The 24,640-nt window shown below is 42.1% G+C and overlaps 1 protein-coding gene and 1 non-coding gene across 2 annotated transcripts; both read left to right on the top strand.

The window, feature by feature from the left end:
• The first annotated feature begins 5,596 nt into the window (after nucleotides 1–5,596).
• Nucleotides 5,597–5,703, top strand: LOC122044743. The gene has a single exon (XR_006129755.1). It is a non-coding gene; the product is annotated as a small nucleolar RNA R71 (small nucleolar RNA).
• Nucleotides 5,704–15,688: 9,985 nt separating this feature from the next.
• On the top strand, nucleotides 15,689–21,232 carry LOC122043855. Its single transcript, XM_042604425.1, has 3 exons — nucleotides 15,689–15,736; nucleotides 15,793–15,975; nucleotides 20,408–21,232. The coding sequence occupies exons 1-3, from the start codon at nucleotides 15,689–15,691 to the stop codon at nucleotides 21,230–21,232; spliced, it is 1,056 nt and encodes a 351-aa protein (XP_042460359.1).
• The last annotated feature ends 3,408 nt before the right edge of the window (nucleotides 21,233–24,640 follow it).

The raw sequence follows: 24,640 nt of genomic DNA, 5'->3' as shown, positions 1-24,640 counted from the left end.
AAAGCTGCACGGCCGTGTGACTCCACACGGCCAGAACCCTTCTGCTCTCTGGAAATGCTACACGGCCGTGTGGTGCACACGGCCACAGCCTGCTTAGTCTCTGGAAATGCTACACGGTCGTGTGGTGCACACGACCGCAGCCTGCTTGGTCTCTGGAAATCTCACACGGCCGTGTAGGCCATGTAAGGCTTCTGCTCTGGTTGGCTTCAAATCTTGACACGGCCGTGCGAGGTTCACACGGCCATGTCATCTTCCTCTTCTGTTGGTGCCAAACTCCACACGGCCCGAGCTCCATACCAGTGCAGGGCCGTGTGAGGTACACGGCCCGGTGCTTTCTCCCTTTGTTTCCTCCAATGCATGCCCAAAGATGTAGATTCTTCACCAAATCGACCCCTGCGTACAGAAAATGCACAAAAAGCATATCTCCGAACCAAAAGAGTAAATATGCTAAAAGGAAAGCTGGAAGTATAAAGATGCATAGATCAAGCATGCTCAAAATATGTAAATGTGCGTAAAAACATGCATAAAAGAGTATATAATCTACGCACATCACACCCCCAGACTTAAACCTTTGCTTGTCCTCAAGCAAAATGCTGCAGTCTAAATTCATATGTTCTACAACACATTCATAAAACCCAGTGCACTTTCCTAACTCTATCAAAAAGTTTCATTAACAAGCATGATCATGAAAACAAGTAAAGTATGGTTCAAGCATAAGAATCTTGTGCGCAGTGTAAAAGTAACTCAACACCCTTCAAGTTTCAATCCATGTCCTAGTCAAGTCGTCATCAAATTTGAATTCCTAGTGTTCCCAGTGAAAGACAAGTAACCAGTGATAGGCACTTACTCACCATTCACTTGGTTCATATTTCTCAACTAACCCAAGGTCTCAAAGGTGTGCTCAATCTCAAGAGAAGCTAAACAGTCATTTCCCTAGTAACCTAACTCGGTCTCAAAGGGGTGACTTGCTAGATTCCACTCATGACAACTGTTTTTTATATCCCTTATTATTCTTTTATTTATTTTTTTCTTTTTTTTTTTTATAAGTGTTTGCATTGTGCAAAACTTATTCGCAAATGTACTTTTAGCACACATGTTGGGATATTTTGATTTTTCCAAATGAGCTTTAATGATTTGAGCCTCATCCAGTAACCAGAATGAAAGTTGAGAAATTACCATGGAAACCAAGTACTAAGCAAACAAGATGAATCATGACTATTTCAATGACATCAACTATTCAAGCATCAAGCACAAGTGTAGTGAAGATAAAATCCTTAAGGTTGAACCAAAACTAAAACTCATCACCATAAGATTCTTAGCTTATTAATGCTTCCCAAGATAAAAAAAGAACTACACAAAGTTTACTACTAGCATCATTCGAACATCATGAATCAAGACAATAATCGTGCTAACATTTCACTTGAATCCAAGAAAGCATATAAGTGAAGATTTGATGTTCTCAAAAATTTTTTTGCCATGATTATTTCAAAAACAAGCACAAGCAAAATAAAGCAACAAGCAATGAAAATAAGAACCAACATGAAAAACTAAAAAAAACTAAAAACTGAAAACCAAACTAAACAATACATGACACCCCCCCCCCAGACTTAAACTTTTCATCGTCCCGATGAAATCAGTACGGTGGAGGAGGTGGAGGTGGACGAGGGAAAGGAGGTCTACGACGTGGTTGGCCAATAGGAAAACTAGGAAAACCTGGAATCTCACCCAAGGATCTATGATACTCATATAAAGCATCTACTTGTTGGCTAGTAAGCGTCATACTCTGCATAAAATCTCTCATCCAAGCCTGATCAGTATCATAATCCTGCACAAACTCAGCCACTTGACCTTGAAAATTCCTCGTAAACTGAAAATGATTTTGTACCTCCCTAAACTGATCATCAGATAAAGAGAAGCGCCCCTCCAACATTTTTCGTTGGGAATCTTGCTTCTCATGAAGTGATTCTAGAGACGTACGAAAATCTGAAAAATCAAATCTAGAAGATCCCGTGCCATATGCAAAAGAATGCCTAGCGGGCTCCATAAAGATAGAAGGCTGCGTGTGTCCAGATGACGAGGGCTCATGATGTGGCTCAGTATCTCCAGATATAGAAGGGTTATCCTCAAAATCTAACTCAGAAATCACCCCATTAGCCGGGTTACGAATAGTAGTTCGTTCAGGAAAAGGAAGGGGTAAAGGAGAACCACTCCTCCTAGGAAACGCGAAACCATTCTCATCCTGAACGATCATTTTCATAGCAAGACATGTATCAATGTCAATCATGTCATTACCATGAATTATTTCCAACCCATCAACATCAAGATTTAAATTATAAGCTATTCGGGTAATCAAACCACCAAAAACAATCGATCCCGATGATGCCCTAGCCGATCTCAATAAGGTTTGAACAAAATAAAAACCAGAGTCAAATTCAACCTTATAAAGCATAGCCCATAAAGCATAAAGCTCTATCTTTTTAACCACCCCATCACTCTCTCCCCTACCAAAAATAGTTTTACTCATGACTCTATGTAGATACCTAAAGATGGGGTTTTGCATATGGGAGGCCTTAGCTCTTGAAGGCTCATAAGGTTGATCTAACCCAGTTATTGCATTCCAAAAATGATTCCAATTAAACCTTGGATCAAACCTACGAGGGCTACCGGTGGTTATTCCGAAACAAGAATTAAAGTCACTAAATGCCCATAGAAATTCTTGATTCATTAATCTAAAAGAGATTTTTCCAGAATAATCATCTTCATTAGTAAAATGGACATCCAATGAACTTAAAAATTCCAAAACAAGACGAGGATATGTAGGCAAATGTGTGTACATAATATCACTCCAATCCAAAAACTCAATCATCAAATCTACATCTTCCCTAATTCCAAGCATATCAAGAACAGTTGGGTCCATATATCTAGTACACACTATCTTTCTATTGACAAGAATTGCAAATCTAGTTACTTGATCATCATTTCTAAACACAATATTGAATTCATTGTCATTACCTTCGTTGCGTGAAGTCCTTTTGCCTTTGCCCTTCACTGGTTGTTTTCCTTTGTCCCTTGACGGCTCCTTCTCTTTGTCTCCACTAGATCCACCACCTCCTTTGCGAAGTCTCTTCAAAATATTGGACATCTTGATGAGTTTAGATAGAGGAAGAATTATCTAGAGTTGTGGAACTCAAAGAACAAAACTTCAAAGAACAAAAGATCTTAGGTTAAGAGAACAAAAAGTCTAAGTCTTAGAGAGGAGGAGAATCGGATCTAAGAGATCTTGAGAGATTAGGGAGGGGTTTTTAAGAAATTGGGAGAGAAAGATATGTTTTGGAGAGTCGGGGGTGTGCGGAACACGGCCAAGATCTGGCCGTGTGAGGTAGGAAGAAGACTTTAATAGTTCTCCTACACGGGCCGTGTAGATCTACACGGCCTCCCCATCTTTCCTCTCGGGATTCCTTGCACGGCCGTGTCTGGGACACGGCTTCTCCATCCTTCCTCTCGGGATTCTTTACACGGCCGTGTTTTAGACACGGCCTAGATCCTTTTCTCCTCGGAAGATGCTACACGGCCGTGTCTGGATGACACGGCCTGAGCACTTCCCTTCTCTGCAACTTTTGCCTGGCCGTGTATAGCACACGGCCAAGCTCCGTTTTGCACCTAACCTGAAAACAAAAATCAAAAGAATGCATCAAACTAAAAGAGATTTAGATGCGGATCAAAACTAACTAAAAGAACCCTTGGGTTGCCTCCCAAGAAGCGCTTGTTTAAGGTCTTTAGCTCGACCAAACTTTATCATTCGCTTCTTTTCCTCGCCCTTGGAGGACAGATATACTTTTCGTTTTTGTTGGGAGATCTTCTCCCAACATCTTCCATCACATTATCTCCTTCATTTGGTGGCCTTCCATGAGGATGGAAATTCCATTCCTCAAGTTTATAAATGCTTGACCTGCTACAAGCATTTAAAAGAGACGAGACATGGTTAGAGATATTAGATAAATCATATTCCAACTTTTCCTTACCAATTACCAAAGAAAGCTTATGATTTTTGACATCAATTATAGCTCCAGCTGTAGCAAGGAAAGGTCTTCCTAATATGATAGGAATCCTAGGGTCCTCTTCCATGTCCAACAAGACAAAATCTGTGGGAATAACATTCCCATCCACCTCTACTGGCACATCTTCTATAATACCCAAAGGGTACCTGCAGGAATGATCGGCAAGTTGAAGTGCCATAGTAGTAAGTTTAATGTTTTTGAGACCTAATTTATTACAAATTGAATAAGGAATGAGGCTAACACTCGCCCCCAAATCACAGAAAGCTTTTTCAAAAAATTCTTTTCCTATGTTGCAAGGGATATAAAAGCTCCCTGGGTCCTTCAGTTTTGGAGAAGTGTTCTTCTCAAAAATAGCACTACATTCCTCACTAAGCACAATGGTCTCGACCTCTCCTCTTCTTCTCTTGTTTGACATGAGATCCTTCAAGAATTTGGCAAATCTAGGCATTTGCATAATAGCATCGATAAGAGGTACCTCTACACAAACTTCCTTAACTTTTTCTAGAAACTTGCCAAATTCTTCATCTTTCTTGAGCATTGCAAGTCTTTGAGGAAAAGGGACAGCTTTGCTCTGATGGTTCAGTGGAAGAGTTTTTTCAACCTCAATGGTACTCTCCTCATTAGCTTGAATCTGATTTGATATAGGAGGAGAGAGCTCTTCTTCTTTTTGTATCCCTTTTGAAGCAGTCACTTGGGAGTCTCCCAAGGTCCGTCCGCTCCTAAGCTCAATCCTATTGCAATGCTCCATAGGATTCACATCAGGTTTTCCTGGAAGTTGTCCTGGTGCTCTGGATGATGAGGAAGCTAGTTGGGCAATTTGACTATCCTGGATCTTTTGATGCTTTTCAGAATTATCCATTCTCTGGATGAGCTTTGCTATATCTTGCTTCATTTCATTCTGACTTGAGATAATTTCTTCAAGCATCTTTTCAACATTTGACTTTGGTAAGCCTTGAGAAGATAGATGTTGAAAATTTTGTTGCCCAGTTTGAAAATTTGGTCTTGCCCCCATAGATGGTCCTTGATCTTGATTGTTTCTATAAGAAAAATTTGGATGACTCTTCCATCCCGGGTTATAAGTATTTGAGTATGGGTTGTTCTGCCTTTGATTGTAACTCATGATTGCATCACATTATTTAAGTTGATTGATTTGTGCAGTGATAGCTCCCAATGGACATGAGTCATTTGAATGCTCTGAACTCCCACATACTTCACAAGATGTACTAATAGCATTGACCATATTAGCACTAGTCCCCATATTCTCAAATTTCTTTGTAAGAGCATCTAATTTTGCAGACAAAAGAGTGACTGCATCTACATCAAACTTCCCTGATGCTTTAATTGTTGGGTTTACAGAGGAATAGCCTCCACTTCTTTCATTTGCCCATTGATGATGATTTTGTGCTACACTTTCAATGATTTCTTCGGCTTCATCTAAGCTTTTGTTCATAAGTGCCCCTCCAGTAGCTGAATCAAGGGACACTTTGGTATGATAATTGATACCATTATAAAAAGTATGCAACACTAACCATCTTTCCAATCCATGATGTGGGCATTGTCTGAGCATACTATTATATCTATCCCATGTTTCAAAAAGAGATTCTGAGTCAGTTTGCTTGAAGCTTGCAATTAAATTCCTCATATGAGCTGTTTTGCTTGGTGGATAGAACTTATCAAGAAACTGTTGCTCACATTGCTCCCAAGTGGTGATGCTATTAGGGGCCAAAGAATTCAGCCATTGCTTTGCCCTATCTCTTAGAGAAAACCCAAATAACAATAATCTAACTACATCTGAAGGAACTCCATTCATTTTCATGGTACCACATATTTCATAAAAGACCTCTAAGTGTTGATTAGGGTCCTCATGAGGTCCTCCACCGAATTGGTTCTGCTGCACCATAGATATGATTGCGAGTTTGATCTCAAAGTTATTAGCTTCCACTGAAGGTCTTGAAATACTAGATCGAAAACCTCTCGCATAGGGTGTTGCATAATCCTTAAGTGGTCTATTCGCCATGTTCAAATGTTCCTGTTCTTCAATTTGCCTTTGCAGAATTCTTCTTTTATGGAAAGTTCTATCAATCTCAGGGTCAAAAGGAAAGAATTCCCCTGCAAAGTTAGATCTTCGCATACACAAGAACAGGATAGCAGATGGCAATTCGACACAAAAAGAAAAATAGAAGGATCAAAAATGCAGAATTAAATTTGTACAAAAAGAATTAACAAGAAGTGAAAGTTATACAAGAAAGTAAAAACAGAAATCTACTGATTAGTTACAACTATGCAATATGAAAGGAAAACAAATGTTATGTTTAGTCTAACTCAATTGATAATTCCTAATGTTATAGCGCAGTCCCCGGCAACGGCGCCAAAAACTTGTTACGCTCCGCAAGTGTACGGAAATGTCGCAAGTAATATAAAAGATTATCGTATCCACAGGGACTGGAATAAGCACTAGAAATGTCTCAATGCGAATTAGCTAAACAACAATCCAATCGTTTCAAAAGCAAAGTAAAGGTAAACAAATCTAATCTTAAATATCAACAAACAAGAGTCTAGTGTTTTGGGTTATGATAAAGGGAGATTCTAGGAGTTTCGGTTTCTTTGTAAGATTTCTTGAATGTAAATGGTTCACCAATTCTTATCCCTCAATTGCCAAACATGTAGAAAGTTGCCGGTTCTCTCTTGCAATAGACAACCGGCTAAGGACTGAGAAATGTATCTAAATAGGATTAATTAGACATGAACCTACGTTGTCCTTACACAGAAGCGCACCTATTACTATGCCTTCCTCGGATATCAACATAGAAGCCCACAACCTATTAATCTATTAAAATACAAGAAACTAATCACAAGATCCATCCTACTCTCTTGAATATTCCCATTTCCTCTTCAAGATTATCTCTCAAACGTCCTTACACGGGCTTGCACCTGTCACGTGGATCCCTCGGATGATCGAGTGAGAGTTTATCTTTACAAAGTCCACAAGAAATCCAAACAATCAATCAAGAATGAGAATTAAGCACAAATCACCATTAATCATTCAAGATCTAATTGATACAAGCAAGACAATGTCATTGAAACAAGAAAATGGCAAATCCATAAGAGATTACATCAATCCACCATACAAATACTCCCTTAATCCTAGAATACAAGATCTACTCCATGAATCGAGGAAGAAACCCCGAAGAAATAGAGATTAAAAGCATTTCTTAAATCCCCAATCCAAGAAATCAAGAAGAGGGGGAAAGAGAAAACTTATCTACTAAGAAGCCTCGTCTTCGGATCCAATCCTCGCTCCGGAGTCGAAATCGTCGAGATCTCCCTTAGAATCACCCAGAAATCCTCCCAAGAATGGGAGGAAACCACCAAATCTTGCCTTCTCCCAAAGGGGGAGAGATCCCCTTTCAATTCATGAAGAAGGGTTTAAATAGAGGAGGGAATCGGGCGCCACACGGCCCCGTGACACGGCCGTGTGAGATTCACACGGCCATGTCCAGTTCCCTCTCTGCCAAAGCTGCACGGCCGTGTGACTCCACACGGCCAGAACCCTTCTGCTCTCTGGAAATGCTACACGACCATGTGGTGCACACGGCCACAGCCTGCTTAGTCTCTGGAAATGCTACACGGCCGTGTGGTGCACATGGCCACAGCCTGCTTAGTCTCTGGAAATGCTACACGGTCGTGTGGTGCACACGGCCACAGCCTGCTTAGTCTCTGGAAATCTCACACGGCCGTGTAGATCCACACGGCCGTGTAGATCCACACGGCCATGTAAGGCTTCTGCTCTGGTTGGCTTCAAATCTTGACACGGCCGTGCGAGGTTCACACGGCCATGTCATCTTCCTCTTCTGTTGGTGCCAACTCCACACGGCCCGAGCTCCATACCAGTGCAGGGCCGTGTGAGGTACACGGCCCGGTGCTTTCTCCCTTTGTTTCCTCCAATGCATGCCCAAAGATGTAGATTCTTCACCAAATCGACCCCTGCGTACAAAAAATGCACAAAAAGCAGATCTCCGAACCAAAAGAGTAAATATGCTAAAAGGAAAGCTGGAAGTATAAAGATGCATAGATCAAGCATGCTCAAAATATGTAAATGTGCGTAAAAACATGCATAAAAGAGTATATAATCTACGCACATCAGGTAGTTAACCCAACTTTGAAGAAATTGACACTCAACGAGCATTTTCAAGGGTATTATTAACCTTTGAAAATGAAATGGATTTATGATTTACTCTTTGAAAGAGTAAAATGTGCCAAATTTGAGAAGTATTGAGTTTATTTTAAAATGACACATATTGGGAAAACATAAGGAAATACCAAGTTGGGATTGTGGTATTTTCTTAGTGATTACTCTCTTGGAATAATAGATATGCCAACATTTGAGGAATGTGCTTAATTTTAATTGGCATAAATTTAATCAAGAGAGATAGAAATGTCAATCTAGGTTCTTGGCATTTTCTTGAGGAAATTGGGCAATCTAGGGTTTAAGTTTTAGATTTAGCTATGTGCTTAAGGATACTTAGATAGATAATCTAGGTATATTTTATTTATGCTAAACCTTGCCATGTTTGCTTGCCCATTATATGCAATGACATCATGATTAGTTTTGCATTCATACCTTATGATGAAAAACACAAAAATATCATATCATGATATATATACATCATGTAGTTATAGAAAATTTTCTTTTGAAAAATAATTCTCTTTGATGTATGCCATAACATTATCATGCATTATGTTTATTTCCTTAAAATTAAGGACAAAAGGCATTTATCAACAAGTGGTACAAGTGTATCAACAAGTGACATCCTAGGTGGATGTCCAATATCAAAAAAAAAAATGCCTAGATAAATATGTATGATCCCTAGATTAGGGCAAAACCAAATTTTACATCTCACAAAGACCTATAAGATGACTTGTATATGTTTTGTGCACAATAGATACAAGTGAGATGTTAGGATGATGAACAAAACTCAACATGTTGATTTAGTGCATTTCTTTGAGTTTTAAGTTCATCAAAACACATAGTTCTGTGTTTTCCCATCATTGGGAAAGCTAATGTACAAGTCATGTGCATTAAGCCCAAGGAACATGGTGGGATATTGGTTTTGAAAATGTTTTTAAAATAATTTTGGAAAACCTTGGTGAAGGCTATCTTTTGATAGTAATCACCATTGAATAGTTAGACACAAACTTGAAGAAAACACTAAAGTTTTTGTAAGTTCTCAAGTTTGTGTCAATCTTTGAAAATATGATGTATTTTCATAGAAAACTATTTTTCCATAATAAATTATACCCTAAATAATGTCGGCACAAATTTTTACGATTTTTGAAATTTTGTAGAATTTTCTAGGAGTTTCTGAAATTGGCTGAAATTGAATTTCAGTAATTTCAGGCCTTCAATCGATCAGTGGATTGATTGGAGTACCTCAATCGATCAGCCGATCGATTGAGAAGACATTTCTCGCGAGCAGAAGCTCGTTGGATCGATCAGCCAATCGATCCAAGAAGACTAAATCGATCAGTGGATCGATTCAGCAGGGTTCAATCGATTGGAACCCAACTCCAATCGATCAAAGATGCTGATTTTGGCTGGGAAAGCTTATTTTCAGCATTTTGAATCTATTTTCGTCTAAGTAACCATTCCTAACCCCTCAAAATACATGTGTATACATAAAAAGGGTATTTTCATATTGAAAACAAAGATGAATTGGTTAAGGAAGACTAAATTGAAGTTTATGTTGAGGTTGGTTTCAATATTGAATTTTTGAACCTCAAAACTTCTAAATTTGGATTTCCTAAAGGTTTAAGGATTCCAAGTCATTGTTGGTGCAATGACAGAAGTTACCACTATGTCTTTAGGGGGAGGGACTCTTTAAAGACATGAACACTATTTTTTCATGAACCTTGGAAGGTGGTTAACCTTCTTGTCAGAAAATGCTCAAGGCTGAGCGTTTGAACTTTAATGGGGAGTGGATATCCTCATTGTTCAAGTGGTTTAAGTTAGAAATGCTCTAGGATGGGCATTTGACTACATTAATGGGAGACAGTAGGGTTAAGGATAATGAAGGGTATGGGACTTTCATTATCGTGTTGATCACAACGAGTGAAGTTGTGAACAACGATGAGCAACTCTTCAGGGGGAGAGTCTCAAACGGGAGAATTTATCAACAAGTAAATTTGTTGATGAGTGCCCAAGGATGGGGCATGTTGTTGATGTGTGCCAATAGGGGGAGAATGAAGGGTTTAAGTTAGGACTTCATTACCTAGAGGGAGTTTGCCCTCTGAGGAGGAGAATGAAGGGTTTAACTTATGCCTTCATTACCTAGTGGCATGAAGGAGGTTTAGGCTATGAGATTAGTCTAACTTATTTGTGGTATTGTCAAATATCAAAAAGGGAGAGATTGTTGGTGCAATATCCCACAGGTCAAGGTTGACCTGGTTGACCAAGCTTGAGTCTTGGTTTGGGTTTCAATGTTTGACAATACAAGACTTCGATGATATGGACAACTGCAGGTGCAGTTGTCATTCGGGGAGATTATTTGGAGCAATTCCCCTCTGATCAGGATCTGATCAGGTTGATTGAAGAAGAGTCAAGTAGGTCAAGGTTGACTGGATACTTGACTGGGAAAGTCCTAACTGGGATGTTAGGCAGAAGGAAAATCCTGGTGAGTGAAGCCAGGTGAAAGACCTAGTGAGTGAAGCTAGGCAAAAGGAAAATCCTAGTGAGTGAAGCTAGGTGAAAGCCCTGGTAAGTGAAGCCAGGCAGAAGAGAAGTCCTAGTGAGTGAAGCTAGGCAGAATGGAAGTCCTGGTGAGTGAAGCCAGGCATGGGAGAAATCCAAATGGGTCAAGGTTGACCAGACATCTGGTAAAAGTCCAAGTAGGTCAAGAGAGTGACCGAATACTTGGCATGATGAAGAAAAGTTCAAGGAGGTCAAAGGAGTGACCGGATACTTGGCATGATGAAGAGAAGTCCAAGTAGGTCAAGGGTGTGACCGGATACTTGGCATGATGAAGAGAAGTCCAAGTGGGTCAAAGGGATTGACCAGACACTTGGTGAGGGAGTCCTAGCAGGTTAAGGGTGACCGGATGCTAGGCATGATGAACCAACAGGTCATGGATTGACCGGATGCTGGTTTGAGGGCTTTGGGGCTTGGTTTTGGGCAAAAACCAGCAGCCGAATCGATCAGCCGATCGATTGGTTGGAGCCAAATCGATCGGTCGATCGATTGGGGTGTCCCTGCGAGAAGCCTTTGTCCCAATCGATCAGTGGATCGATTGGGAGGAAGTCGCGAACGCACAGAAGCCTGCTGGATCGATCAGTGGATCGATCCAGAGGTCCCAATCGATCAGTGGATCGATTGGGAGCTGCGATTTCGCACGATAAGCCCTAGATCGATCAGTCGATCGATCCAGGCTATTCCAGAGAGCACAGAGGCGCTCTGGATCGATCCATTGATCGATCCAAAGCCTCCCCGATCGATTGGGAGCATTCCAATCGATCGGGATCCGACCATTGGCGTCGTATTTAGCTGCAGGCGCTCGATTCCTTCGGTAGAGATCACGAGAGCTTACCAGACTTGATAACATTCATCTCAGATCCTCCACAGCCTCTCCACAGAGCTCTCCATGCAAGATCTTGAAGATTCTTGGAAGCTTGTCCAAGTCAAGAGGCGAAGAAGAGAAGTTAGGGTTAGGGATTTTTACTGCACTTCATTGTAAGCTTTACTTATATTTTGTTCCCTTTCCTTTCTTCTTGGTTTGAGAGTCTTGTAGGGCTTCTCCGCCTTCGGTAGTTACCGAAAAGGAGTGTTTACATAGTGGAGGTGTGTGTGTGTGTGTGCGTGGATCCTTGGATTAGTCACCTCTTATAAGGTGGATACCAAGTAAATCTACTTTGTTAGCATTGTTATAGTTTGTTTCTTGTAATTTCCGCTGCATCTCAGAAGAAACAAGCAACGCCAAGCACACGAGCACGCGACGAGCTATTCACCCCCCCCCCCCTCTAGCTACTTTTCGGTCCCAATAATATCAAAGATGACTGTCCAAAACTGAAGAGCAAAAACAAGGAAAGGAGCAAGAAGCCCACTCGACCCAAACACAATCTAAAGGCCACGTGGGATGATTCGTCGTCCTCCGACTCCGAAGTTGAAGAATTCTCGGGACTAGCACTGATGGCCAACCATCATCTAGAAGAAACGTCTAGCTCAGAAATGAACATAGATGAAGGGGGAGGAACATCAGAAGGAGAAAACAATGATGAAGGGGGAGCATCGCAAGATGAGGTAAGTAAGGTACGTGCCCTAAACTCTAAACAGTCTTTTGAGTTTATTAAAGCTTTTTCTAAAGAATTAGATCAATTAGAAAAAGAAAATGAAAATTTAAAATCTGAAAATAAAAATCTAAAATTAGAAATTGAGAAATTAAGAAATAATACATGTTTAAATAGATTTCCAAATTCAAAAATTAAAGTTTATGAAAAATTGAACTGGTACATTAGAAACCATCAGGGTCAACTTAGAAGAATACCCAAAAATTATGTGCCCCCTAAGTATCTGAATAACCCTCTAGGTAGGAACCTCTATTGGGTTCCAAAATCTGTGCTTAATTAATTTTTCACAAATTAAAAGCTTACAGTGAGAAAATTAAACATTGAAATTCTTTATGGAAGTTTTGTCTAAGGAAGTGGTTGTTGCTCCAATAACCAAGAAAGCCTAGTGCCTCGCTACGACCTGGAAGCTAAAATATTGAAAGAAAATGTTTAATTAACTTTCTGAAAAAGCATTAAACAAGAATAAATAATGCTTTGAAAGTTTATCAAATATTTGTTAAAATAAACAAAAATTCCTTAGAAATTTTTTTAAAAAAAAAATTCTAACTTATTTTTTTTGGGGTTAGAAATTTTCTTCTGGAAAATTCTAAAAGTTCATTCACTTGACTTAGAAATTTTTTGAAACATTTACTTAGGATTTTTTTTAGAAATTTTTTTTGGAAAATTTATGTTAACTTAGCAATTTTTTCAAAAAATCATTTTTAACTTAGAAAATTTTCAAAAACTTCAATCTTACTTGAAAATTCTTAAGACCCCATTTTTGCTGTGATCAAAGGGGGAGAGAGAAGTATAAGTTTAGGGGGAGTTAGAAAAAATTTAAAATTTCTGCTATTAATTTTATAAAAAGTGTTGCAATTTTACTAATTGCAAAAATTGTGTTTAACTTGTTAGTTTAGTAATTTTTCTTTAAAATTACTTTTTATATCTATTTTAACCCTAACTTGAACTTGGGTTGATGCACATCAAAAAGGGGGAGATTGTTGGACCCCGTGGTAGTTTTGATGTGATCAACCAAGTTGGTTAGGTCCTGCTGTGTTTGATCCCTGTGTCTGAGTGTGCAGGAGCTTAGGAGCACAGGAAGTTGAGCGGAAGACGCAGCTAGCGAGAAGGACGGCACGGGAAGGGAGCCAACGGGCTCGGTGCGTCCAAAGGACGAGAGAGCTGCGGAAGAATACTCCGGTGGGCGTGAAGAGCGTGCGCGGCGTTCGAGGGATGTTAAGCCGGGACGGAAGGCTGCTCGAGGAGAAGGCCGGGAATTGGGTTCGGGGTGAGCCCTATTCCGGTTGGCCGCAATCACCAAAAAAGAATGGAACGTCGGAAGCTGGAAAAACCAAGCTGGAAATTGTGCTGCCAGCTTGGAGGTACCTCCAGCAGGCTTGGAGGCGCCTCCATCATGAAGGCACCTTCAACAGGTCAAATTTGACCATTTATGCTACGGATAAAGTTTTATCCGCTGACCGAGCTAGAGGCGCCTTGAACCTTGTTGGAGGCGCCTTAGACCCTCGGGATAGACTTTCCAGGAGCTATATAAAGGCCCCTGGAGCTAGGAATTCAAGTACAACTCAAGCAATCAATCTGTAAACAATTCCTAAGCAACTAGTGAGCTTCAAAAGTGTAAAAGGCTTCTCCACCTTCAGAGAAGGAGATTTTTCTTACTGCGCTCTTTTCTACTGTCCTGGATTAACAACCTCCTTAGTTGTAACCAGGTTAAATCCCTGAGTTTTTTCTATTCCTATTTCTTTTTCTGTTTCATTAATTTAGTTACTGTTATTTTATTGCTGATTTAAATTCTGAGTTGAAATCCGATGAGGGTATAGTTTGTTTTTGTTTTCAGCAATTCATCCCCCTCTTGCCGGTCTCCGCTGCACTAACAGAAGGTCCCGTCTGCCATGATGAAGCTGACTTTTTCTTGATCCTCCTTGGTGAGCGGAACATAGTGGTAGCTCTAATATGCATTTAGCATGTAGATCAGCTCGCAGCCCACCGTGGAGTCTTACCATCTGATCGATGTGCGACAAAGAGTAGTATTCCTCGGGCAGGCTTTGTTCAAATCTCAGAAGTCAATGCATACTCGCTATTTATTACTCGGCTTAGAGATCAATACCACAATGTCTAGCCAGCTCAAGAATTGTACTTCACGGTTTTGTCTGGCCTCTAGTAGCTTCTCTACTTTCGCTCGGATAATTTGATTCTACTCCAAGCTGAAATCCATCTTTTTTTTTTTGCTTCACTGGCCTAGCGTTCGATCGGACATGTAGCTCGTGTTGTACAATTGTTGGTGAGATACTTGGGAGCTCATGAGTTGTCCATGTGAACACATCATGATTTTACCTTAGATAGGCAACCAGTTCAGCCTTCTTTTCTATGCTCAGATCGGTCGCGATAAAGGTAGTGGCCTCCGATCAGTTAGGATGCACTTGAACTTCTTCTTTTTCTTTGTAGACTAGCATGGGAGGCTCCTCCATAATTGCATTTACCTCCAGCCATTGGGACTTCCAAGTGGCTTGCAACTTAGTCTTTACCATTCTACGTAGCACCGACGAGTTGCTAGCTGGTCACCCTTAACTTCGTCGACCAAGTTATCCACTGGAAACTTGATCTTTTGATAGAACGTGGAGATGAGTACCGCTCGAAATTTGTTCAACACCAGTTGGCCCAGTATGAAATTATAAGATGACGGAGTATCTACTACAATGAAATTAGTCATCCTCATCCTCTTGAGCAGCTCTTCTCTGAGTAATATGACTAGTCGAGCCTAGTCGATTGGCAACACTTTGTTACCCGTGATGCCGTATAGGGGAGTCATCATGGGATGAAGCTCGCTTTGATCAATCTGGAGTTGATCAAACGCCTTCTTGAATATACCATTCACTGAGTTGCCTGTATCTACAAAAAGTTTGGTGAATATTGTAGTTAGCAATTACCGCCTTAATGATCAAGGCATCATCATGAGGGACTTCAACTCCCTCTAATCTTAAGGACCAAAACTGATCTCTTGCCCCTCTGCTCTTTTTTTGCTACATCCGATAGCATGAATTTCCAATCGCTGAGCATGTGACTTCTGAGCCAAGTTAGAATCACCATCGGTCAGACCTCCTGCATTATGTCGATGTCGCCCCGAGCGGCATTGCTATAATTTTCTTCTTCTCAGGCTGACGGGTGTGACCACTCGGCAGACGCTCGCGTAGGCCTTAGATAATCTCTTTATTGGGGCTGCGGTTGGTGATATTCACTTACCGGTCTGCCCTCCTTGTGTTGTCCTCCCGATTAGCGATGATGATGGCGATCAGGAGATGGGGATCGATGGTGGAATCTTGGAGGAGTCGATCGACATGACTGTGGTTTGAGATGATAACAATCTCTAGTGTTATGAGTTGCCGAGCGGTGATAACTGCAGAAGAGCGGTGATAACTGCAGAAGAGCGGTGATAATTGCAGAAGAGCGGTGTTCATGGTCGGGATTCAGTGAACTTCTCCCGCTCGACCTCTACATACTGGACTACATGGGTTCAGGGTTCATGGTGTTGTTGCACTGCTCCCACTCGAGGCTCGTTTGGCAGTTGATGGGTGTGAGCAACTCGGTGCTCCTAGATAGCTGTCGACTCAGGAATTACTTCCTTCTTCTGAGCTGATTGGGTCTCCTCGACGTTAATGTACTTAGTAACCAACCCGAGCAGATGGTCAAAATCCCTCGGGGCTTCCGAATGAGTGAGCGAAATAAGTTGTCATCTATAAGTCCTTGGGGAAAGGAACTTACCAAGATTTCAGGAGTGTCCGATGGAACATCCATGACCACTTTGGTTGAATCTCTTAATGTAGGTCTGCAATGCTTCCTTGGGCCCTTGCTTAACTGTGAACATGTTCACATTCGTCTTCTAGTAGCGGTAGTTGATAGTAAAATGTTGTAAGAAAGCTGTTTGGAAGTCTTTGAAGCTACTGATGGATCTAATCGGCAAGCGTTTGAACCATCTCTACTGTGATCCAAGGAACATGGTGAGGAATACTCGGTACTTGACTCTGTTGGTGTACTGGTGGAGTGTGGTCATATTATCAAACTTAGTTAGATGGTCTTCAGGTCGGTTGCCCCTGTGTAGTCTCCGATCATCAGAGGCCTATAGTGAGGTGGCAATTGATCATTGAGAATTTCTTGGGAGAACTACTTGTTGATCCTCTTCGGAGAGTCGTCGAGTCGGGGTGGTTTGCCTTTCCGCCATCTCAGACGAGTGTGTTTTCCAAAGAGGATCCCTGTGTCATGTTTGCTCTACCTTGTTCTTCTGAGGGCATGTAGAATAATGCTTAATGATATGGGATTGGCGCATTCGGTGCTTCCCGGAAGGTGCCAATTGGCTTATTGTTTGGCTTGCAACTGGTAGGGTCTTTTGTTCGGGCTCTTAGGTCGGCTCGTTGGCTTGTCGTCGACGTGGTCGGGTCATTCGGCCGAGCTGGCTGCTGTTTCTTGTTATTGTTGCACCATCTTTATAGTTCGGGAACTTATTAGCATCTCTAAATCTTCCTAGGTTAGCATCACAGTGGTGAGGTGTCCAACGTCTTTCATCTTCACTTTTCAACTACAGGTGAAGTTCCCATAGACGATGCCAAATATGATCCTATTCAAAAGCGGAGAAGATGGTGGGCTGGGGATGTGGCTCTGCAGTTGACTAGAAGTAGACTCCTCACTATCCTACAAAATCGGGAGCGTTAGTGTTGGGTCGGGAAGGGGTTCCCGGCATTGACCCTCCAACACTCAAGTCAGTCCCTAACTCAGTGGAGAAAAATAGCAGTAATGAACAGAAGAATGTGTAGAATCATAATATATCGCATACCTTCACCTATGGATGGAAACCCCCTTTTATAGTGTCACTGTAGAGTGTGTGCATGTGTTATGAACCGCAAGTGCATGATTACGTCTTCAGTAATACAAAAGATGTCAAATCTAAAGAGATTGTTGATTAAGAGTTAACTTTATACGGTGAATTATCTAGACAATCGAAAGGTGATTCACAGATGCTAGGAAAAGAAAGAGAAGAGAGGGGAGAGAGAGAGAGAGGAGAGAGAGAGAGCAAAGAGAGAGTAGAGAGAGAGAGAATGAGCGTAGTGAAGGAAGGATGATAGATTCTAGGATTTCATTTTTGTTATAATGCTAATTAATGTCCTTATGCATTGTTCATCAACCTAACTCTATGCTTAAACTCATGTAGGGCTTCTAACTAGAGCCTGGAACAACTCCGCGAAAGTCACACAGGAGAGTCTACCCAAGTTCTAATGTCATTAAGTAAAGAAGCAACTCTAGAAAGTCCAGTTAAAGGTTTACTCTCTGTCATAGGGGTTCCCAGTCATACAATCACTAGAGTTATCCAATATACTTCCTAACGGTAGCACTGGTGTATCCACTCCAATTAGAATACCCTAATAAGGATTAGTCCCTTTATTAAGATCTTTTCACTCTAGAAAGTGGGTAAGTATCGATGTCCTTTGTCACTAAGGGCATAAGATGTCCAGTTGAATGGGTATCCTCTGCCACTAAGGATCCCTCAGTTATCCAGTCTAGTAGCAACCTTAATATAGAGACAAATCCCTCACATCTATATGAATTGACCTCACACATATTTCGTCAAATACATACAAGGCACAACACACATAAAACATGATATAAACACTTCATTGCATAGAAAAATATCTGAATACATAGTTCATACATCACATCACAGCAAAAATATTTCCTACATCCTAGATCTAGAGATCTACTCCATCGCAAGAGATAACAATCCAAAGATGAAGAAAGAAACAAACTACAACTCAATACATGGAGATAGAGAGAAGAGATGTTTATCTTTGAAGCATAACATCCTTGGAAGCGATCCCTTGCTTCGGAGATGGGCATATTAGCGAAAATAGAAGATCTAGAGTTCCCCCAAGGGGGAGAACCCTTTCCCCAAGGAATGAGGGTGAATCTCAAGCCAAAGATGAGTCAAAGAATGAGGTTCTTGACCCTTTTATACCTCCTTCAAATTGCCCAGGAAAACTAGGATTACAAGGGTCTGGTAAACTGAGTTTTTCACCCATTAAACCCGATCTTATCATAATTCACCCTGAACCAAAGTTGTATGCCTTGAAATTATATACAATTTGATATTTGGATCGAGCATTTTATCAAACTGAGCCGAAAGTTATGGTAGTTCAAAGTTTGGTCTATAGTCTGGGTGGAGGTCCTAATGAAATCGATGTTTAGAGGCACGACCATGCCTTTTAACATAGGTAGACTCTTCAATCTCTCTATTGGAACTGAATAAAAGTTGTAGATCTTGAAGTTAGCTACGTTTCGGTATAAAGAATAGACTATAACTCCAATCAAGCTCAAAGTTATGGCTATTTTATGATTGGTCTGCAATCTGCCCAGAATTTAGCATGGCTTTATTTTGGCGTGACATAGTTTCGGCTTCTTCACCACACGACCGTGTCAAAAGACACGGTTGTGGCATACATGGTCTCGGCTAGATAGGCACGACTGTGTGGATTCACACGACCATGCTATTCTTGTTCTCTGGAATTCCACATGGCCGTGTGGATTCACACGGTTGTGATCTGCTTCTGCTTTGGAAAGTCCACACGGTCATGTGGATTCACATGACCGTGGTCTTCTTCTCTTATGGAGTGTGGCACGATCATGTGAACTCACACGACCGAAACTTGATTTTCCACAAGAAAGACCACACGACCATGTGGTTTCACATGGCCTGAGCTTGATCTTCTCTATGTTCGCTCCAGTGTGTATTTTTGTTTCATTTTTCCTCCAAACGACGTTCTATCAATCAAAATAAGCAAAGAACATATTTTTAAATAAAATATAATGGAAGTACGATATTATAATGAAATAAAGTACAATAAACATAGATTATACTAATGAAATACAAGTAGATGTACGTCAAAATATGCATAAAGGTGTATATAATCTACGTACATCAGCATACATCTCAAAGTGTATGCACGTTTTCCAAAGTGTCATAGGAAAAGACAAGTCAAAAAATGTCACTGACATCTTTCCTTAAGTGAGCACATAAATCTCTGATGTGACAAGCTGAAAACTTCTAAAGTACAATTTGCCTGCTGGACATGCTCTGTTATCAATGTCACAAACTTCCAAAAGGAGACGATAAGATATGTAGGGGGGTCCCATTGTAGGTTGACCGGAAGCCGCTCGGTAGGGACGCCCTCGCTTGATCATACTGAACAAAGCTATTTTTCTTCACTCGGTTGTCTCGTTATCAGAGGGCTACTTGTTGTCTGATCAGACCCATCGTCCGCTCGGCGAGGACGGTAGCATGAGGAATTTACGGTTTATCACTTAACTCCAATTGCAAGCTTTTAGAGGATGGCTGGTCGGATGGTCATATTCGCCCGATCAGCCAATTGGAGGCCCGTTCAGTTAACTTCGTCCGATCGACTTTAACCACTACGTCAACTGCTCTTCCCTGTTTTGATCCTTCTTTGGTGGACTCTTCTTCATTGCTGTATAAAGATAGTTAGGTGTCATCTTCTTCTATCTCAACATCTTCTCACGGTCAATAACAGAACTACCTATTCAGTAATCCATTTTCTTGGATTTAAGACCGAATCAATACGCAAGCTATAGAGATCACGCTGGAAGATGAAAGGCGACTGAGGGGGAGGAGCCGTTGCGGAGGCAAAAGTGCACATCAATTCTTATAAACAAGGACCTGTGAGTCACCTTCCAGTTCTGAATATTTTTTTGTTTATTTATTTTCAGGCATACAAGGCCACGCCTAAACAAGACGTCGAAGGATTTTTAGGTATGAATCAAATTTAATGCCCTTCCATTTAAAACAACTCGGAACATAAACTCTCTAATTAACCTTGTTTCACTCTCTTCCTTCCTTAAAACATGCACAGCCGTTTCTTTTCACTAACTAAACTTAACACGAAATAATCTCTTCTTTCTGATTCACAATTTTATTCTTATTCTAATTTGCAAACCTTCGTCTCGATTTTTACTAGCTAATTAGGATTCTCTGCCGCCGCCCGCCGTCGCTCGGCCGCTCCATGGCAGGCCCTCCGCCCTGCCCTCCTCCCCCTCCCGGCGAAGCCGCTGCGGCCGATCCCGACTCTCCGGAGCCGAGTGCGCTCCATCGCTTTCCAGTCACCCTCCTTCAGCCGTCGACGCAGCGGAAGCAGAACCGTTCGAAGCCGACGAAGATGCTCCACTCCTTCCGCTCCGCCTTCCGCGCCCTACCCATCATCGCCGTCCCGCCTGGGTGCCACATCCCGACCGCCGCCCTCAGCCGGGGAAGCAGCTCCAACGCCCACCGCGACGGGCGCGTGCACGGCACCCGAACCACCGGCACCCTGTTCGGCCACCGAAAGGCCCGCATCACCCTGGCGTTCCAGGAGAACCCCCGCAGCGTGCCGCACCTCCTCCTCGAGGTGGCCGTCCCCACCGCCCGGTTCATGCAGGACATGGGCTCCTCCGGCCTCGTCCGTGTCGCCCTCGAGTGCGAGAAGAAGGTGGCCACCGGCAGGAAGAGCCGCCGCGTCCTCGACGAGCCCATGTGGACGGCCTACGTCAACGGTCGCAGCGTGGGCTACGCCGCGCGCAGGGACCCTACGGAGCTGGACCTCGGCGTGATGCAACTGCTCCACGCGGTGTCGATGGGCGCCGGCGTGCTCCCCGCCGACAAGACCGACCCTGTCGACGGCGAGCTCACCTACATGCGGGCCTACTTCGACCGGGTGATCGGGTCCAAGGATTCCGAGACGTTCTACATGCTCAACCCCGACGGCAACGCCGGCCCGGAGCTCAGCATCTTCTTCGTCAGGATCTAACGCGATTAATTAATACGATCGAGCGGCAATAGACGCAGAGCATGTAAACTTAAACAAGTAATTATTAGCGCATAGGAATTGGTAGACGCAAGTCAATTCATGATCTTGATAGTTGATCCTCTCCTCTTGTCAACGATCTTCTAATTTTTTTTGTTATATAATCTAGATATTTAACTTTTCTAACCTATTATTCCTAGATGGGAGCGATTTGAATTTATAAAAAAAAAAATTTACCCACCATTAGGGTGAATTAGAATAGATCGAAAAGTGCCTTTTAGATTTATCTTCTCAGTAAACAAAAATACACTACAATGCACTGTAACTAAACTGCGGGACAACCAACTATCTTCTGTGTACCATGATTCACAGTCAACTAGCTACCATCAAAATAATTCACTTAGATATTGATACGGTGCATAAAAATAGGACCTGATAAGATCAGTCAATCAAAAATCAAAAGAGCATGACAGTCAAAAGTTAAGGGGATGTGTCAGTCAACAGTCAGGAGAAAGAGAGAGTAATTGGACCGCCTCACGTCATCAACCACATATTTCCTGGATGGTCACAGCCAGGGCAGGTTCCACAGATCTGAAACATAAGAGGGAGCTCGTACTAGTTCCCGACCTGCCCCCAACTGATCGGACTTCTCCAGCTCGGGTCGGGTAGACAGACCTGGTATTTTTACTAAGACACCTCCCGACCGACCTTTCAGCAATCAAGGCGTAAAATATGGGTCCCTCGCCACAATCTCAGATAAAATCCGGGCAGGTCGTCACGACTCATCCTCCTCATCAAGACTCAAGTCGGGTGGTACATCTGAAAGATCATCCCGAACTGTCTGTAGCTAAACCTGGGCGGGACAGAAAACACTAAGCAACAGCAATGTCAGGGAATCGTAACCTCCTGTCAGAGAATAACTGACATACATCAGGGAATATTCTCATGATCTGCTATCACTTGCGAATGAAACTTTCCTTCCACCAAGAGGAGGCCACCGTACATCCTCTCTCACCCGACAGACCTTGACATCTGACTTTCTCTGACAACAGGCAGACTCTGAAGGTATACAGCGTCATATAAAAAGGAATGTCCTCTTCCTTAACCAGGTACGCGCATATACGCACTCGTCTTTAACAATTTTTTTTCCATCGTACACTGTTCTTCTGAGAAAAATGACTTGACTTAAATGTCGGAGGGCCTGCACTGGGACTTTTTCTCTGGTTTCTGGTCTCTAACATTCTGGGTGCTTGTCTAAGTGTGTGCAGAATTCACTTACCACCAATTCTCGTACTATAGATCAGGGAGTTCCACGTAGGGGTGGCTTTTTCAGGCGTGTATACACCGGGTGCATCAAAGTCGCCTCTCCGTCAACACCAACGTCATCTTCGCCAGCCTCCATCTGACTCAGATTACGGACAGGATCAGACATTAACAAATATATATTAATGATTAAAAATTTTGTTTTTCAGTAAATTGTTTACAAGATCATTAAATATCATGGGTTTGCCCTGAGCAATGGTGCAACGTTAAGACGTTCAAATAATTTCTTAAATATTTATAGTTTGAATTTTAGCTACGATGCATTGTAGAACATTTTTCTCTAAAAAGATAAAAAAATCTGGGACATTAGTTGTTAGGCGAGGAACTACTTGTGCTTCCAGATTTACATCATGGTTGGTGTGGCATCGAGCCGTCCACCTCCAAGACTAATTGAACTAAAAGCTCAACTAGACAAGGAGCTGCTCACACTTCCGAATTTACTTGGTAGTCAATCTATGGGGTCGGATCATTTACTTTTAGGATTAATTAGATCGAACGCACAGACACCTTAATTATTGATATGGTGATAAAGAGGAGCCCCCAAAAAGTGGGTCAAAATAGGGAGGGCCAGCTAACGTGGAGGTCAAAGTCAAGCGGTCAAAATTACATGGTCAGATAGACCTAGAACTGCTGAGCTAGCTATGTCAGCCCATCAGGCCTTACATCGCCAGTCGGACATGAAGTGCTAATTGACCATCCTTCACAACTCGCAGACCAGGTTTGATACTGAGTACTAATTTACCCGACCCACCATCCTAGCCGATCGAACCTAAGGGTCGATCGGACACAATGTGGATACCCGACAACATGAAGGATCGAGCAAAGAACAAGGCGGTAGCTACATTCTGTAAGGCTGAGCTGGCGATCGACTGGCTGAGTGGCGGTCGGTTAGCCTATGGCGAGACCCAGATATCTGTCATATCGTACTCATTTGGAAGTTTGTGCCAAAAAAGACAGAGAATATCCTACCGATAAATCGTCATTTAGAAGTTTCCAGTCTATCAAATCACAGAGCTTTGTGTCCGTTAAAGGAAAGGTGTCAAGAGCACTTTATAACTTGTCCCTTCTTAGGAAAGCTTTGGAAAACATTTTAATACTTTGAGATACGTGTATAATACAACAATGATACTATAAAAGGGGTCTCCATCTACAAGCGAAGATATGCGATGCTACATTTTTATACACACTTTTTGCTACAGTGTTCTTTGTTTGTTCTCTTCTCTTCACAGGATCACTAACTTGAGTGTCAGAGGGCCAATGTTGAGGACCCCTTCCCTGACCCGTTACTAACACTCCTTGTATTACAGAACAGCGTAGAGTCTTCTTCCAGTCAACAGCAGAGCCACGTCCCTAGTTCACCGCTTTCACTGACTTTGGACAAAATCATATTTGGAACCATCTGTGGGAATCTCACCTGCATCCAAGATATGAAGATGGAGGACACTGGACAGCTCACTACAATGACGTTAACCCCAGAAGAGTTATAGATGCTGATAAATGTCTGAGCTATAAAGATAGTGCAACAACAACAACAAATAATAGCTGAGTGTCAAACACTGAACGACCCAACCATATCCGCTGCGAGCCAACATGCTGAGCATGAGACCTAAGTGGAGGATCCCGTCGGTTGTTAGTCGGGCTAATGCGTCGATCCCATGCCATAGAGCGTTATTCAAAATGCCTTTAGAAGAGCATGGTCGAGTAAAGAGGACACAAGGATCGTCCTCCGAAAATTCTCCCACCCGGGATGTTCATAAGGGCAAAGCACCTCGAACTAACAATTCTCCTAAGTGGATAAACTTGCAGTTCTCCTAAGAAATCCTTGATGACCAACTACTAGCTCACTTATGACCTTTGTCTTTTGGAGAGTATGGAGGATCGACTGATCCTGATGATCACCTACTCAAGTTTGACAATATCGCCACAATCTACTAGTACATCGATAGAGTTAAATACTGAGTGTTTCTCACTATATTGTTCGGTTCGGCATAGAGATGGTTCCAATGGCTGTCGATTGGATCCATCTGTAGCTTCAAGTATTTTCGAGTGGCCTTCCTCCAACACTTGAACAATAGTCATCGCTATCAA

Source organism: Zingiber officinale, chromosome 2A (assembly GCF_018446385.1).
Source record: "Zingiber officinale cultivar Zhangliang chromosome 2A, Zo_v1.1, whole genome shotgun sequence".
NCBI classification, from domain to species: domain Eukaryota; kingdom Viridiplantae; phylum Streptophyta; class Magnoliopsida; order Zingiberales; family Zingiberaceae; genus Zingiber; species Zingiber officinale.
The sequence above is the reverse complement of the archived record's forward strand: the minus strand, read 5'-3'. Positions and strand labels throughout refer to the sequence as shown.